The 18,805-nt window shown below is 41.7% G+C and overlaps 1 protein-coding gene across 1 annotated transcript in view; it reads left to right on the forward strand.

Moving 5' to 3' along the window:
* LOC119483592 (zinc finger protein 638-like) overlaps positions 1–15,380 on the forward strand; it is a 44,597-nt gene extending 29,217 nt beyond the window's left edge. Inside the window, exons 6-24 of the mRNA XM_037761821.1 lie at positions 1,972–2,150; positions 2,915–3,130; positions 4,944–5,042; positions 5,589–5,626; positions 5,730–5,776; positions 6,946–6,977; positions 7,243–7,362; positions 7,813–7,944; positions 8,135–8,176; positions 9,616–9,753; positions 9,947–10,111; positions 10,270–10,821; positions 10,946–11,422; positions 11,518–11,688; positions 11,822–12,083; positions 12,200–12,472; positions 13,682–13,807; positions 13,941–14,062; positions 15,082–15,380. Of these exons, the coding sequence (XP_037617749.1) occupies positions 1,972–2,150; positions 2,915–3,130; positions 4,944–5,042; positions 5,589–5,626; positions 5,730–5,776; positions 6,946–6,977; positions 7,243–7,362; positions 7,813–7,944; positions 8,135–8,176; positions 9,616–9,753; positions 9,947–10,111; positions 10,270–10,821; positions 10,946–11,422; positions 11,518–11,688; positions 11,822–12,083; positions 12,200–12,472; positions 13,682–13,807; positions 13,941–14,062; positions 15,082–15,138 (3,248 nt within the window). The 3' untranslated portion in view covers positions 15,139–15,380. The remainder of the gene's footprint in view (positions 1–1,971; positions 2,151–2,914; positions 3,131–4,943; positions 5,043–5,588; positions 5,627–5,729; positions 5,777–6,945; positions 6,978–7,242; positions 7,363–7,812; positions 7,945–8,134; positions 8,177–9,615; positions 9,754–9,946; positions 10,112–10,269; positions 10,822–10,945; positions 11,423–11,517; positions 11,689–11,821; positions 12,084–12,199; positions 12,473–13,681; positions 13,808–13,940; positions 14,063–15,081) is intronic.
* Positions 15,381–18,805: the final 3,425 nt, after the last annotated feature.

Consider the following 18,805-nt stretch of genomic DNA (forward strand, 5'->3'; position numbering starts at 1 on the left):
AGTTTATTAAACGCTTCAATATACTTGAGTATTTTCTTCATGTTGGAAATGAAGACTTTATTCAACCTTCTTGCCTCGATAGATTTATAAGGTACTTCTCTCCACAGATGTAAAACACTACATAGAAATAAGATTTAATGCAGGTTATACAGAATTATCTAGTTCTCAAGCATAGCTCAAATTTGAATGGCATTACTAATTTGAATGTAGACTTACTGTAGGGTAGGTGAACACTGTGCTTTATTATGCAGGACATATTGCATTGGACTTGGTAAGGGATGAATCAGATCAGGGAAAATATGTCTAGTAGGGTCGGGGAAAAAAATCGATTCACCTTATGTATCGCTTTTTTTTTATGATTTAGAAATTGACTTTTTTTAATGCCAGAATCAATATATTTTCTTAATTTGAGTCTATGCAGGGGTAGAAGGAAGTTACCGCTTTTATTGTTATAATCTGAGTATCAAATCCGTTCCGTATCCTTCAACCAAAACAAACCACAAGCGCCCGCTGTGAGCCGAAACGAAAAAGTAGAAAACGGTGGAGGGTCTGCGTGGATACGACCTGCACCCTCACATATTAAATCCAAAGTGGTAAATACTACACATCCAGTAAAGGATGGAAACACTTTGGGTTTCACACATTGAAAGGAAAAGCAGAGCTAGACATCACGGCTAAAGCTGCATGCTAACTCTGTCACGGACAGGAAATGTTATCGTATCGCGGTAACGTTGCGGTCGAGCCGGCCGTCGCTCTCATCTCCGTGGTCAAATGGGCCGACGCTACAACTGTAGAGCACCATATACTGACATTTATGTTAAATGCATTCAAACGGCCCCGATGGAGCTGACCATGGATGTATAAAGAGAACGGAGCTGACGGAGAGCTAGAGACCACCTTGGAGGAGTTAGAGGAAGTATACACGTGTGACTACGTCCGGTTTTCAAAATAAGGTGTTAACAAAGGGAACTGTATATATAAAATAGATATATGGAAATAAGATTGATAGGATTATATTCACCAGAAGTATAAAACATTACATGTAAAAAACAAAAGAAATAGAAAATAAAAATAAAATACAACTAATTTGTGAGGGAAATGTCTTTATTCTTTGATTTTTGGGTTGCTCGAAAACAATTTAATAAATAATGCCTTACTGATATATTTAACTTCAGGACGTCTCTGACTACATACACGGTGAAAATCAAACATTTTTAATGTATTAATTTTGATATTTTTAGTAGAAGTGTACGATTCAACTTTTTCCCATGGTCTAGTGTCAAAAAAGTTAACAAAAAACACAATACTTAAAAATTGCAACATATATCGAATTGGCACCCAAGTATCATGATAGTAACGGGATCGGTAGATAGGTGTATCGTCCCAGCCCTAATGTCTAGTGTAGTATACCCACTTCTAAACTCGCCCATCTTCATTTGATCTCTTAAGAACACTGTCAGCACTGTCACTCTGGCTCACACAGTCAGGCCTAAGAAGAGGGACAGGAAATCATTAGGTCGGTCAGTGTGTATGAAAGATTATTTTTTGGGCATTTTGAGTTTGAGAGCTGATAGTGTAGAGAGACAGGAAACATGGGGAGAAAGAAGGGCTTGACATGAAACAAAGGTCCCCAGTCGGAATTGAACTATGGATGTTGCAGCTATGTGGCATGCAAGATGTGGAGAATCCCATTTACTGTGTTTGTAAATATAAAAAACATACCTTGATATCATAAAGCCTTTATAAGCCTTCATCCCAGATTTGAGAAACCCAGGTTTGATTAGAAATTTCCATATCGTACACAGGGGCTTTAAATGACCAAACATATCCTGGCTTTGCCTTTTCAAATACAGGGATTTCTTTCTTCTTTTTTTTTCATATGATTGTAAATTGACTAAATTGAATTACTCTTTTTGTGAATATCTTTTTGCTCCCCTGTCCTCCTCCCTATGATTCATGGCGTGTCTACAGGGGGTTCCTCTCGCAGTGGTCTGAAGCGTCCGCATGATGTTTCAACCAAGTTCTCCGCTGGCCCCGGCCGACATCCATCCTCCTCTAAGGCGGGTCATAGCTCCAAACATGGACCGTTACAGTCCTCCACCAAAACTGTCAAGAGCGGGACGAAGCCCGCAACCAAGACGACTAAGACGGCAAGTGCCAAGGCACCTGACACAGTGGTTGTACACAGTTTTAAACATTTAATGTTCTATCTAAACAAGCAATCTTTTTCCGAAATATGTGTTGAGTGAACATCGCAAAAATGAACACAACCACAAAAACACATTCTAGTGTGTCTTTATTTACTCTGTTCATTCAGTGGCAGTTAAATGACTGAAACGTTGACTGTTTAATCGTTGAACTTTTCCTAATATGAGTATTGTTGAGTTTCCTGCTCTAGCCAGTTTCAATTTGACATTATCATAATGTTCCCCAAACCTGCTTAATGTTTGAAATGAGTACAGTAGACACTAGCTTTTACATCATTTTAGGTGTTGCCAATATGAGCTTGAGTATTTGTTATTTATGTTGGTGAAGCTTACAGATGTTAGAGGCTGATTTCAGGGACAATGCTGGAAAAATTTTAGATCTGGTGGCTTGACAAGTTGATATTGAATTATTTCATTTGTTTTTTAAAGGAACAGTGTGTAACATATCAGGGGGATCTATTAGCAGAAATGGAATGTAATATTCATAGCTATTTTGGTTGCAATCTGCAACCGCACCACAAGATGCAGCCCTATCTTACACACTGTACCTTTCAGCCACCTCAGTATTTTCTTAAGCCCAACCACAATGTCATTGTGAATAAACATTCACAGTTTAAAATCATGCATTTTTTTTTTTGCTTCTGGTTGTCTCAAAAGGGATTTCCTCCTAAAACTAATCTAAAAAAACGTATGCTGTTGGTTTCTAGTCTGCCAAGCTTCCACCAGCCAAAAAGAAGAAGAAAATGGTGACTCCAGCCTCCCAGGATTCGTCTGTTGCAGATCGTCTGGTGTATCTGACGGGCATTCCAAAGGACGCGTCTGAGCAGGAAGTTACCGACTTGGTTGGGTCCTTTGGCAAGATCAACAACGTGATCCTCATGCCATGCTCAGAGGAAGAGAGCGAAAAGGGCGAAGGACAAAAGGTGCTATTTAAGTGTCACATAAAAGTTATTGATGGCATTTTGCAAGAAATTTGACTTTTGGGATTTTTACTGGTGTGTTAGTTTAATTGAAAGCGGAAAAAACAATTGTAATTTTATTGTTTAAAGGCAGGAAGGATATAAGAAAAGAACAAAACATGCAGGCCGGCATGAAGGAATGCAACACCTAGAGGTCGACCGATATGGATTTTTTATGGCCGAAGCTGATTTTTGTTTTTTTACAGAATCGGGACAGCCGATGACCGATATATGATGTAGAATTTTTTTTGCCGATATGTTTGGCTGGTTTTCTTTTTTCCCTCCATCTGATAAAATATAAAAGCTTAATAATAACAAATGATACACAACATTTCTTAACTTAAGTAAACATTTATTGAACAACACTTATGGTATCTCTCTCCAGTCTGCATTTTGTGTCTGCACTGCAGTGCACTTATATTTGATTTTGTGCATGACGGTTAATAGTAGTAATAGTACAGGGCTCAAAACCTTTTAAGCACCTTTCCAAAACTGTCTTAAAGCATGTTTTTTATTTATGTTTGTTGACAGACACTGTTACAAGCTATATGGCCATAATCTAAGTGATCACAAAAAAATTATAATAACTTTGTTCACTGGTATTACACAGCCTGCTGCTCATATCTGCTCTGCTGCAGACTACACACTGGCCACTAGCAGTGACGTCATAGAGGCTATGTAGGACCCATAGACCGTAGACTCGTTTAATGAGCGAGTGAACTTTTTGCTAAATGTTTCGACAAATTACTCGTTTCCGCCCTCACACGCAAACTTGCACTTATGACGAGCATTGTCCGCATCAACTCTAGTACTGTGTGTGTGTCTGAACACGGCGCTGCAGCAGCGTGAATGCGAGAGCTGCTCCGCCCCGCACAGAGCTAACGTTACCGATGGAGAGAAATTTTCTGTTACCAAAAACAGAATTGATAACGTCGGAGCTTATCAATACTACGGTCTGTAATAATTTAGCCCCCGAGCTCGTTACCGGGTTTCGGTACCCACCCCTACCTGTAAGGTAGCTGGTTGGAGGCTCGCTATCAATACAGTTCCAAAGTATTTTCTCTCTAAAAGTAACATTTCATATCTAACCAATTAAATATATAGGTCTTTGAAAGAGAAAAATGTAACCCTTACCGGTTTCTCCCAGTTACGACGTTGTTCTTCTCACGCACTCTTGCGAAGGTTAGCCCACTGGGCTACATCTACTGAGGTCTGCCGGTAGAATGGCAATTTGATTGACACAAGGGGCGGTGTCACACGTGTTCTACAGCAACAACAACAAAGGGCTGCCCACAGATGTGCCTGCTTGCTAATCGGCTTAATATGCTCAGGCATCAGCCGATGCTGATTATGAAAAAATTTCAAAAAAACCAGCCCGATTAATCGGTCGACCTTTACCAACACCCCACTCAACCCATACACAGACTTTTAAATAAACACAATTCAAAAGTTGTTCATTCATTCATTACTGAAAGCTGATGATAGGCTGATGTTATGTAGAGATAGTACAAATAACACTAATGGTTGAACTTTATCACAACCTTTTTGCTCATTTAGGGAATATTACAGCAAAAAGAAATAACATGCAGCAATCAAAAAGCAATCAAATTAAATTTGGCCATTTCTTTTAAAAGGATGATGTTTTTTTCTGTTGTGGAAAAATTAGTCCTAAAATCAGTAACCGTGGATATGTTACGCTGTGAAAATGTCCTGGTCCTGTGTTGCAGAACGCCATCATGGTCCCACATTCTAACTTTGTCACCCTCCCTTGTTGCAGGCGTCGGTATGCATGGTGAAGGCTGAAGACGCCCAGGCTTTGGCTAATTCCACAAATCTCTCCATCAGAGACCAACAAATCACTGCTTCAGTAGCCAAGGTACGGTGTGGAAAATCTACATGTCATTGACATATCCTGTTTAAACCCTGCGATACATAAACACATGGAACCGCCACCACAAATGCAGAATAGGTTCTTATTAGGGCTGTCAAAGTTAACATGATAACGTGTTAACGCAAATTTGTTTTAACGTCACTAATTTCTTTAACGCAACTTACGATTTTTAGGTTGTAGCGGGCTCAGTTTTAAGGCTAGACTGAAGATACTGGTTTCGTATGAAACAAGAAAACCTAAGGAAAATGTCGGAGAAAGCCAGAGTGAACAAATTGATGGTGTTTTTAGTAATGTACAATTTTGTGACTGTTTCTGTTTGTATTTTAGTGCAAAGACTGATATTCAATTCAATGGGGACACAGAGAGCGCAACATCAGAAACCACAACACTAGAGATATTGAGACCTTTTGTGATAACTAGGTCCAGAGTGTGACCCCTTTTTCAACATGGATGTTTAAATCTTTGGACCATATGTACCGTATGTATTCTCATGTACACTTTCAGTAAACACGTTTTATTTATTTGTTTTAGAAACCTGATGCGGGACAGTCTTCTGATGCTAACAACAGGTTTGTCACAGTTATTATCATCTTAAGCATTTTTTCCGACTCACCCTGCCAATTTCAGAACTGCACTCGTTGCACTCAACTATTAATATTTCTGTCTTCGCAGCAAACCTGCTCCGGGACAGGACAAAGGTGCTGGTGGGGAAGACTCTGGTAAGAAAAAGAAAAAAAATAACTGGGAGTTTGCAATACCCACCAATGAAATAAATCAGTGCTGATATATCCAAATCTATCATCGTCAAGAAATGCTCAGTACATCAACTCATAATAACTGTATCTTAAAGATATAATATGCAGCATTTTCCTAAAAAAACAGTGCATAGACTCCTACAAAATCCCTCTCAATCATCACTTATGACCACTAGAAGTGTGTCTGTATCTACAGAGACCCTGCAGCCCTCTGCCTGTATTTTCTCTCTTCTTATTATTTTGCTGTGTTCCAGATGTCCCAGCTAATAACGTTCAGTTCGTCACATCCCTCGGCGTCTGATACCATGGCACAAGTCCCCATTTAGCGTCTGTATGGTGCAAAGCGGCTGTATTTGACGACCTGGGATGAGAAATGTTTTGCTCAGAGAATGTGCTCCACACATGCGCAGTAGATCGCTACGCTACCACTTTTCACGTTGTGGCTGCGTGGACAGGTCCGTGCAGTCACAACGAATTACCTGGTACATGGATGTGGAAGGTATAACTTTGGCTTAAGCCTTCCACAAGTCCACAAAACACATGAAGACTGGATGGGCAAACTCTGTTGCTTCAGGAGACCCCTGGGCCAACCAAGGTTGCCGCCACGGCAGTTCACCGTAGACCTTCCGACCACAACTCCTAGCAGCCAACTCCACAGTGGAGATTTTAAAAATGGCCCACTCTGATTCCATGCAGAGAGAACTCTCAACAACTCCCGTCGTCTCTCACCCTGGGCAACTTTAGAAAAGGCGAGAGTCCAGTCCCACTCCAGGAGTTTGGTTCCAGAATCAGTGCAATGCATAGAGGTGAGCCCAACTATATCTAGTTGGTGCTGCTCCACCGTCCGCAACAGCTCCGGTTCCTTCCCCTGCCAGACAGGTGACGTTCCACGTCCTTAGAGACAATCTGTGATGCCAGTGGTCGGCACGCCTAGGTTCGTAGTGCACCCGAGCCCAATACCCATCCCTGTGAGTGGTGGGCCCACAGGGCGGCGGCTCCATGTGCCACTTCTGTAGCTAAGACACACGTAGGCGGGTTTGTGACGTCATGGCTTGTGGTTGTGGTGTTGAAAATATACTCATTATAGCACTTTTTGCCCCCCTATCTCTTCCTCCTCCAACTCCCCACTGCAGGAGGCGAGGCTGACCAGAAGACTTCTGATGAGGTACGCAATGCATACACAGATTATAAATTATATATAACAACATTGTGAAACATTGTGAGTGTTGTCAACCAACTCCTGGGGATAATATGTGATTAATTGGACATATTCTGCTTTACTTTATCAAATTTGCAAATTTGCAAAAAAAAAAAAAAAATTTGCAATTTGCGTAAAATCTGTTTTGTTTTGTTTTTTAAATTGAGATCATCACTTGTTATAACATATCAGTATTCAGGCATCATACGTCTCAATACGATGTCTCCTACAGAAGGGCATGGTGTTGATCACAGGACTTCCTGAGAGCGGCTGGTCAGAGAGTGACATCATCAAGCTGGTCCAGCCCTTTGGAACTCCCTCTGACATCATTCAGGCGGCACAAATTGGAAAGGTAGATATAAACACAGTTTCCATCTGAGCTTTTACTGTTTCTTGGAGAGGATAAAACACAACTGGGCAGCAGTAATACAAGCAGCTAAAGTCCTGAGTTCCTTGATGTTTTTGCAAGATAGTTGGCTTTCTCTGTTAGTTTAGACTCCAAACCAGCTGTTCAATAGGATGGTCAGAACATATGATCATGAATACCAACAATATTGGTGTTGTTGTTGTTGTTGTTGGTATTTCCCCAGTTTGGCAGTTTATTACTCATATTAGTATTAATATATTATATACTGATTTGTTGTTATTATTATTTTATTGACACAAATGCCCTGGAGCTCTTTATCAGGGCAGCTAATGTGTTAGGGTGACCATTTCCTGTGAAAGGCTATATGTGTTGGAAAAACACCGTTGATGTGCCCACAACACAATATTAAAACCATTGGGTTTTTTTGTATGTTAGGTACTTGTGTCAGTGCTAGACATGGAGATTGCTCAGGAGATAGTGAAAGTCCACGCCTTCATCCCTGCAAAGATTCAAGACTCTGAGCTGAAGATGATCCATATCAAACAACGTATCGGTCTCAGCACACCGGTAGGGCTCTTCATCCCTTACCCAGTTTTCCTCTACAGTATATTGATCTACTCTTCTCCTCTGTTCCTGTGTCTAATGTTCTTTCTCCATTATCTCACTTTGAAAGAGGTTGGTTCTTTGATATTTTACCGTGTTGAACAATGAACGTTAAGCAATAACTGACATTTATACTGAAAAACTCTCTCCACAGGTGGCTCTCTACAATCTTCTGATGGGATCAGTGGACCCATTAGTGAGTTTTTCTACTAGTATACTTTTCTGTCCAATTTATTTTAATTATTGGTTTATTGATTTAACAGTGACAGTGCACATTAATAAACTTTGCTGCAGTTTTTCATCTGTAATCCCTTGACAATGGTTAGGTAATTGATCGTTCAAAATTGTGTTTATGTGTTTGGTATGGATGCAAATTTAGAATTTTTTTTGTAACCGATAACCGACCATCGTTAACTGATTATTAACCGGCAAGATAAGTGCGTCGCATGCAGCGGTGCTATTTTTAGTGCCTAATAAGCCGCCCAGCTGCAACGAAAAGTCAATGCACAAACAGGTTAATCATCATTTATCACCAGCTGCAGTGTATAAGCAAGACAGACAACTGAGTCCCCAGTTCACCCGACCGGGAGAGTTACTGTAGATGCCACGATTCTGTGTGTATTGTCCCAGTAAGTCTCCACCGCACCATTTAGTTGCAAGGTTTCCGGCAGACCGTGTGTGTATTTGTGCTACGTTAGAAGCTGTAGCGTTGCTGGTGGCTTCGCGCTCGCCGTTGTCACACACATATGGTCCGTCAGTGCGGCGTAACGTTAGCGAGTGTCCGACAGACAGCGTGTGTGTGTGTGTGTGTGTGGGGGGTTGGTGGTGGCCTTAAAGCTGTGAACGTAGCAGCGCAGTGTGTGTGTACTGTTTATTTGTCGGTGAATAAACTCAAGACCTGAACCAACTTCCTCTATCTGCAACCTCCGATTCAGACTCACTTAAGGTGGGCTGTTAAGGTGGGACCAGCTTTTCTCCTTAACCTGACGAGCTGCTCCTCTGCGTCTTTTCTCAGCTTTTTAGCAATTTTTTTAATATTTCTTTTAACCGATAGCATTAATAGGTTAAAATTCTTAATGTCGGTTAATTATTAACATCCCTAGTGTTTGTTGATCCAAAGGTAGATTTCCACAAAGTTTCTTATCGCACTGGTCCAACCTAAATGAAGGTGCCTCACAGTGACGGCACGACATCACATCCTGCAGCTGCGTCACCGTTTTTTGTTTTTTTTCTTTTCTGACATCTCCTGACTGCTCCAATTATCCCGCTGTGTTTACTCCCTGTGATGCAGCGTGCTCAGGGTTTTTTTATTAAGCAGCTTGAAAGAATCTTTGGGCAGCACTCTTTAGATTCAGATCTCTTCTAAAGATTAGTGATCTTTGCAGTACCTTTTTAAAAAGTAGTATTTCTCTCTTTGACATACAAGCTTGTTGAGGTTCTGATTTATTAAGATAGAAAAACAGTGAATTAGCAAACAAAACAATACTCATCATATAGTGTTGCAGGGTTTCAAGGGGCTGTGATAGCATCATTTATTGACATAATAAATGACATAATTTGAACCGATTTGTTACATGAACTGGTGATGAACCAGCAATTGTCCACTGGCTAATAATGTTCCTTTGCATCCTGCAGGAGAGCGCCGTTCCAGTAGGCTGGAGCTGCCTGTTGGTGATCAGTAATGTTCCCAACACGCCGTCCGGCTCCTCTGAGGTCCAGAAATTAGTGCGACGCTTTGGCACCGTCATCAAGACCCTAGTGCTCAACAATACGGTGAGGACTGTTTGTCTGTGCAGCCGCAAACATTGCTAATCCATCATCTCCTGAACCTTCTGTGCCCTCAGTCGCAGCTATGTCCTGCGTCGAGAATCCATTCTCAACCCAAATCTGTCACGTCTCACCTCCTTTATTTATCGGGCAAAGAAACCTCATATGCCGTTGACTTGATATGTCTCTTCCTGCTCAGGTCATTTGCGAGATGGCCACTGCGGCCATGGCCCTGTCCGTTTACAAACGCTTCCAGACGTTTCCGTGCATCATCCAGAACAACCCTCTGTTCTTCTCCCGCAAGCCTGACCCCAAAGCCAACACACAGACCAAAGTCATCACTGCATACCTGGATTCACCTGAGGTTGGTAACTTTGACAATTGATTGATGAGTAGTTATGGGATGTCCATTTAGACACATACTAATGATATACAGTCCTGCAGCTTTAACTTGTATCAAACACCTGAATGCACGGGTTTTGATGCGACTCCTGATCGATACCTCTTTGTTTTTGATCGTAGGATACACCTGCGAATGGCAAAGGCAGCCAAGCAGCAGCAGACGAAGAGGAGACGGCACAGAAAGAGAATTCTGCATCTCCATTGGATGGGATTGAAAAAGACGGCGATGGGAAGGACGAAAAGATGGAGATTGGAAAAGACGGTGATGGAAAGGACGAGAAGACGGAGGTTGAAAAAGACGGCGATGGGAAGGACGAGAAGACGGAGGTTGAAAAAGATGGTGACGGAAAGGACGAGAAGATAAAGAGCACGGAGAAGATGCTCGGTGAAGACAACGCTTTGGGAGAAAACTGGAGCAAAGATGACGAGATCAAAAAAGACGAGATCACCATTGCTCTTTCTGAGCAAAACGTCAAACCAGAAGGAGCCTTGGATACAGACATGAGGGAAAAATCAGCTGTTAAAACTGTCATGGAGACAGCAGAAGAGGACAAAGCCGTCGACGCACCCACAGCGGGCCATGACGAGACTCCTGCTGGTGAAGAGACAAAGCCATATAGCGCCGATGGCAAAGCAGCTTCCCTGGAGACGGCCATGCCAGAGCTCCCTAAGGTAAAATATCCCCAAAATCTGCCTCTGTTTTTGGAGCCAGACTGCGTAGCTAAGGTCAGAAACCTCCCACATATTAATATGATATTTAGAGTTTTGACCTTATTTTTGATTCGCGTTTCAACAGGTTACTCAGGAGATGGTTAACGCACTGCTTGTGGAGTGCCGAACAAGAACCGCCAGCCATCCCAACAACAACAACACAGCAGCTTCCACCGACGGAGAACAGGGGGAGACACAAATGGAGTCAGAGCCAGGTGAAAAAGCAGCAGATGAGACAAAAGAGCCATCCAAGAACCCCGCAGAGGAGCAGGCGAAGAAGCAGGAAAGGGAGCGAAAAGAGAGGGAGGCAAGAAAGGAGAAGGAGGCGAGGGAGAGGAAGGAGAGGGAGAGGAGGGCCTGGGAGAAGGAGGAGAGGGTCAAGCGGGATGAAAGAGGCAGGAGGAAGAGGGAGGAGGAAAGGAGGGAAAGAGAGAGGAGGGAGAGGAAGAGAGCCTACGGCGAAGGCTTGTCGGGGTCGAGGTTGTCGTCCAGGTCGGAGGGATGCAAGCAGAGCTCCTTGAGGGACGAACAGTACGACAACTCTGAAGCGGAGACCAAAATGGTGAGAAAGCGCTGTCGGGTCAGAAAGTGTTGAATCTCTCCTCTTTATTCTTCTTTATCCTCACCTCTATTCTTTTTGTCCTGTCATGGAATCAGGAGGAGGAGGAGGCGTTTGATGACTTCCCGTTCAACATGAGCGACTTTGTGACGGTGGATGAAGTCGGAGACGTGGCCGACCTTCCTTCCCCTCCTCCCCCCTCTGTTCTCATGGAAACCACAGCGGGAGGGGAGGACGCCCACACATCTGTCCAACAGAACATTCTGGGGGTACACAAAAAAAACTTCTTCTCTGCATGGTTATTGGGGTACTCGGGGCACGGTACGGATTGATCGTACCTGATATGAAAACGCCCTTAAATTTCCACAATGTAATGACATCGTGGTCCTCTTCTGTTTGTAGGACACGCCCATTGAGGTGACTGCAGAAACGACAATGTCAGATGCCCCGGCAACCTTTGTGAAGCCTGACAAGCACGTATCAGAGTCTGAACCTGTGACTGAGCCAACAGCTGAGACTTCACACGGTTCAGTGTCGTCAGATTTAACACCGATCGCTACAGCATCCCTCTCAGCGGCGTCGCGAGAAGAGTCTTCACCCGGCCAAACACTTGTTCCGACATGTCAACCAGAAGCCCCTGAGACTGAGACCACATCGGAGACAGGTACAATCTCGCACTCATTAAGTCTTTGTAATGATGTGAAGATAAAACACCACCTCGTGTAAGTTTTCTTTCTTTTTGTGATTGATTTTGGCCTGAAATCTGTCGTTATTCTTTAGAAGCCACACCGACAGCCGCTCTGGACTCCACCACTGAGGTTGAGTCGCTTCCTGCACCTGCAGCTTCAGCCGCCCCAGCTGACTCCTCCTCAAACTGCCCAGCGACAGGAGCAGTGACTTCAGAGAGTGAGAATGATCAGAAAGAGGGCGACGCTGTCAATCGCAGTCAGGCTAAAAAGGAGGAGGAGGAGATGGTGTCGAACAGAACGGAGGAGCAGGAGAAGATGCAGGATAAAGAGGACAAAGAGACCGGAGCTCCCGCTGTGGAGACAGGTGGGGTTTCTTTGATTTAGTTTGAATTAGACCTATGGGTGGCAGCAGTACCTTAGTGGTTTGAGTTGTGTCAAATGTACGGCCCGGGTGCCAGTTCTGACCCGCCAAAGGGGTCCAATCCTGGTTTCCTCCCGAGGGGGGGGGGGTCACAATTCTCCCGGATTTCTCCAGATTTATGACGGATTTTCACACTTTTTATTCCTTTTCGTTATTTTAGCCTGTTTCTGGAACTGAGCAGTGTGTATAATCCCTACTGTTTCCACCCGGACGACAATAGAGCTACATCCAACTGTCGTTTCCCGGCGGAAGAAAGCAGTCTATGCTCGCGACACAGCGCAGTTTGAGCTCATGTTTAAGCTGCGCTCGCCACAGCGTGCAGCACCCAAAGTTGGGCATATTATTTCCATACAATCATATATTAATTGGGATTCATGTTGATAGATATGAGTGGACACTGACAACCATTTAGTTTGACATTACTTTTAATTATTTATTTATTTTGAACATGTAACAAAAACCTCAGTAAAAAACAAATAAAATGAACAGTGAACATATAGCAAACTATCAATAAACAAATAATCAACATAAATAAATATTACATGTCCCAAAAGGAGTAGGAAGAAGTACAGCCTACACTTTTATGATCCTACACCTTCTCCATAACTCGAACAATTAACTCAATATTTATCATATATTCCTTTTTTTTTATTTCAATTCCAACCTCGGTAATGAGGTGATGTTTTTCACCGGTTGTCCACGTTAGGTCAGATGATCCTTTATTATATGTTGATGTAAAGTGTTCCAGCAGCAGAAGGACCGGCAGTATCTCTCCTTCACACACCGCGGGTGAAGCAGTCTGTCACTGAAAGACCTATTTAATAACACACAGACGGAGCAGCGCCTTTTGTAGTCCGTCTTCAGAACATTGTAGTTTCACCACGGCAGACCCGGGTCACTAACATCCACTGCTGTCGCATCATAATTACGGAATCTAATGAAAGAGCAGTCGGATTCTCTCAAAACCGCGGTTGTCTTTTCCTTCTGAATTCTCTTTCTCATCTTTCCTTGACCTCATGACGATTTCCATCGAGGTCAAAGGAAAAGTGGTTAGGAAAAGACGTTAGGACGCAACTTTTTGACTTTTCGACCGCAGCTTCAGGGCTTTTTAGTCCCCTTTCAAGATTTTAAAGAGGTCTCTGTCCCTCACAGGAAACCAAGAGAGGTCTGATGATCAAACAAACACCGAAGAGGAGAGTGTAAAGAAGAAATTAAAGACGGGCACTCCCACCAACACAGACTGCTCCCTCCCTCCTTTTGACCCCAGCAGCCCAGTTGGTAAGACACTCATCTCTATTTGTTCACTGTTTGCTGTTTTTTATTTTCACTATTGTGTTCATCTGATTTTTACGTGTATGCTCACAATGAGTTCACTTCATGTCTGTGTGTGTGTGTGTCCGTGTGTCCACAGGTATGGAGTTCTTGGTTCCAAAGACAGGTTTCTTCTGTAAGGTGTGTAATAGGTTCTTCAGCGGAACCAAAGAGGCAGAGATAAACCACTGCAAAACCCTCAAGCACTACGAGAACCTCCAGGTAGACAGCACACACACACACACACACACACACACACACACACACACACACACACACACACACACACTTGTGTGGATGTACTGTTTAGATGGAATTGACTCTTTGAGCTTTCTCCTCTTTAGGGATGTCATGATACCAGACATTTAGTAGACGATACCAATTACCTTGGAGAAGTTAGAGGAAGTAGACACGTGTGACTACGTCCGGTTTTCAAAATAAGGTGTTAACAAAGGGAACTGTATATACAAAATACATATATGGAAATAAGATGAATTGGATTATATTCACCAGAAGTATAAAACATTACACGTCCCTTATAAATTAAAAAGAAAATACCACTAATCTGTGAGGGAAATGTCTTTATTCTTTGATTTTTGGGTTGCTGGATAAAAAAATTTAATAATTAATTCCCGACAATGACTGATATATTTGACTTCAGGATGTCTCTGACTACATAGATGCTGAAAATCAAACATTTTTACTGTATTAATTCAGATATTTTCCAAAATAAAAGTCCCTAAAAGTATGTGATTCAACTTTTTCCCATGGTCTAGTGTTAAAAAAAAATTAACAAAAATCGCAATAAATCGTAATATCGAATCGCAATACACATCAAATCGGCACTCGAGTATCGTGATAGTATCGAATCGGGAGATTGGTGAATCGTCCCAGCCCTAATTATTTATGCAGGGGGACCTTATGATATATGATTACCTTATTTACGATTGTTTGACTGTCACTACAAAGGATGTTCACTAAAAAATGAGGGTGTCTCATGCCAAAAAATGATTTGTTTCTTGACAAAATGTAAGATGAAGTGATTGCAGCATGGTTAAGTGCCATTTTATGGGTTTGTGATAATATCATTCATCTTTTCTCGTCAAATGGGGCATTTCCCATTCTTCACTTTTTTTTTTTTTTACACTTATTGTCAGGTGTCAATCTCTCAGGACATTTGTTTGGTCACAAAAGCCAGAATAATCCGGTCTAATCCAGTTTCCTTGTTCATTCTCTTCTAGAAATACCTGCAAGCCACGAAAACGGCGAATGTGACCGTCAAGCCCGATTCCATCTGAGCTGCGGCTACGAAACTCTCGACTGAATTCATCATTCCCCTCCTTTTGTAATTTTTTTTTGTCTTCATTTATCAACTAAGGGTCCAGATTCTCATCGATGTAGATTAGCCTCATGTTCTGTCTCAGTTTGAATATGTGGTATTTTTGTTCATGTACAATTTAAGACAAATGTGTTGAAACTGTGTTAGAGTGAAAGATGGCTGTCGGTATGAACTGTACGATCAATAAAAGGGTTTACTAAATCGTCTGTTATCACTCATTCACGAGGTTTGTGGTGCATGCTCAGAGCTTTGACGTTGGAGTTGGGAGTGTGGTGGCAGTTTCTGTTAAAACAAGACACAAACCAACGTAACAACTTGTCTTTCAGTGAATTTAATAAAAAGGCATACATTAATAACTAAAGCATCTGCAGATGGACTCACGAGCACAGCCACCTGTTGTGGACTGTGGCAAGTGAGCCCCGAATACAAAGAGTAGTCAGTATTTATACATTTAAAGCATAACACGAAGATAAGTGCAAAGAAGAAAAGAAGAGAAGGATAGAAAGTGTATCAATGTGTCAGCACACAGCAGACAACAGAGCATCACAAGACATAACAAGTATTTCAGCAATCTGTTTGCAGTTACAGAGATCTAAAATGTTAGGTCACTGTCCTATGGTGACGAAGTTGAACATGTGAGGCACTGAGATTATCTAAAGGTACACTGTTAAACTGCAGATATGAAAATTGCCATTACAGGAGACAACATGAAGAGAGAAACTTTTAACATCATTGCTCAACATGGCAACAGCAGCTATTTTGACCAGCTTCATTCACAGGAAGATTGAGGAAACTACCTGCAATAAAGTTACATTATGGAAACTTGTAATAGATTTCCCTTTTGTTCACACTAACATCTTACTTGACTTTATTTTGACACATTAGAGCTTATTTTGTCTTGTTTTTCTAATGAATTGGTCTCAATTTAAAGAGTAACTTAACACTAAATCCACTAACTTTTTTTAGTTTAAACATTGTGTGTGCAGTCAACTGTCAATTCTGGTCTCATTCTATAGTGTCTACCATTACAACAGAAGTTAATTTGCCTTTTCCAGAGAAAGTTTCAGTGCTGTCCTCCAGATCCAACCGAAATCTGAAAAAAATGTCCCTCAATGACTTGCAAAGTAATTCCCACAGAAGAGCAGGATTGGTCTATGTGTGATCGACTTCTGATATTTCCTCTTAATCAGTGAAGGGATTTGGCACTATATTGTGATGATTATGATGTGTTTTCAATAAAAGTATGCCACAATCTGAGATTATACAAGCAGTATTCAGACGTCACTGTGTGGCTCAGATCACAGATGGGCCTTTTTCACGGAAGACTTTTTGACTTCTCACAGTAGGAAAATCACAGGTGTAAATAATGAAATTAAAGCTTTAGTAGGCAACAAGTTTTTGGCATCATTGGGCAAAAATATCCATAATAACCTTTCAGCATATTGTTATTCAAGTGTTCTGAGAGATAACTAGACTTCTGCACCTCCTCATGGCTCTGTTTTCAGGCTTTAGAAAAATCTATCCCACAGGTCATTTCAGAGAGAGAGAGCGTTCCTATTGGCTGTGCTCCAGCTGGTGGGCGGTGCTTGGTATTTCCTCAACTGATCTCAACATGGCTGCCGGGTCACAAACTTTCTCATTTTACAGCTAAACAGTACACTACAAGATGTTCCTGAGAACATTTGAGGAGAGAAATAGGCATTACAGTAACAGAATATTGATTCATATTTGATCAGCACTGCCTAGTTTGACCGTTTGGTCGGAGTTTGCAAGTGATTGACAGCCGGCTCTCATAAACGGCAGCTGGACAGCAGACTCCAGATGACTGCCACACCAGAGGAGCAGGATTTTTTTTTAGATTACCTGTCTCATGCACTACTGTCCGGATATAGCGACCGTTTTATAAAAATAGCGTTTTTTTAAATCACATTTGCTCCAATCTAGCCCACTGCTGCTTTAAATCAGTTATTGAGGAAGTACTACTGTTAGCTTTGATTTGCTTCCTTATCCACAATAAGTGCTCAATTTGTGTATCATGTGTATTTGCATGTAGTCTGACTGCACTGGGTGTGGCTCCAGGGTCAGTCACTGGGAGGTAACCAGTACAACCACAGTCTTCTTTCTACTGGTGACTGGTGAACAGTGTGATAAGAGGAGCTTGATGGTAGTTGCTGTATTTGTCATGTTAGTTTGGGCCAGTTGCTCACTTCTCTGAGCTCTAGATTTGATTTATTATTCATTCATAGTCACAGAAATTTGGCCTTCAAAATAGGGATGCACCGATCCGACTCGTCCAGTCCCGATACCCATAGTGATACCTGGGTTTTGGGTGTCGGCCGATACCGAGTACCTCCTTCTTCTTCTTCTTCTCCTTCTCCTTCTCCTACCTCTCCTTCTTCTTCTTCTTCTTCTTCAGTGATAATAAACTTTATTTGTATAGCACCTGCCATACAAGAAATGCAGCTCAAAGTGCTTTATAATAAGGAAATTATGTGCACTGAGTGCTTCACATGAAAATAGACATATAGAGTGAACATAAAAACAGGGATAGAATGCCATAAACAACAATAACAACAAAGGAAAACAATAATGGGGTCTGATCAGTCTCAATATTAATGAATGCACACAGAAGGATTCACAATTTAGTGATTTATATATAAATGACTCTCCACAAACATATTTTTCAATGCACACAAAAATAGTTATTGTTATATATAAATGTAAAAAAAAATCCACATGAAAAATAAGGTTCACAAATATATTTCTGACGCACACACAAATATTTCTTGTTTTAAATCAATGTAATAGAAATCCACAAACATATGTATTTAAAAAGTATTTGCAATTTTCATCAAAACCCCCCCCCCCATAGGGACACGCTCATGTGATTGGTTGAAACTGGAGGGAGACATCTGATTGGCTACAGACAACTTCCTGTTGAATATATGGATCGGTGCACGTCAGGGGAGTCTCATAAAACCCCACACACAGATTCAGTGAAGTTCACACAGGATACGCAGTTTGTATATGAATGTAACAACATCCAAATATGTTTTTAACGAAAACTGCAAATAATTTTACATACATATATTTGAGAATATATGTATGTAGAAATTTAAAATGGCACTTCATATGTAAAAAGTTGCCAATCCTTGGCTGCAATAGCATCAGTTATATCAGAACTGGAGAGTATTTCTACATTGAAAAGGGGGGAAAGCCCTAATGTCTTCACTGTTTAAGACACCCACGGTCTTGAGAAGAGGTGTAATGAGGAAAAATAACTAAAAACACCTGTGTGCGTGTTCCATTAGTGTGAAAAGGATGAACACATGGATGGAATTGAAAAGAAAAAGACACATTAGTAAATAGAAAAACAAAAGTTAAAAGTATTTTTTAAATTCCTATTTATTTGTATTTAAAGACTTCCATTAAAAAAGAGCAGAGAGGAGTGTCTGGAGGCATGCTGGAGAGGCAGAGGGGCAGAGGGAGGAGTGGAGATTGTTTTAAAAGGGCATACCTGAAACAGCTGCACCTGTCGAGCAGGTTGGACTGGACTGGAGGAGGGGGGGCTGAGAAGGAGGGGTCAACAGCACAATGAAGGAAGTCAAAAGGAGGGGAATGTGACA

This window comes from Sebastes umbrosus, chromosome 3, assembly GCF_015220745.1.
Source record: "Sebastes umbrosus isolate fSebUmb1 chromosome 3, fSebUmb1.pri, whole genome shotgun sequence".
In the NCBI taxonomy this organism is placed as follows: Eukaryota; Metazoa; Chordata; class Actinopteri; order Perciformes; family Sebastidae; genus Sebastes; species Sebastes umbrosus.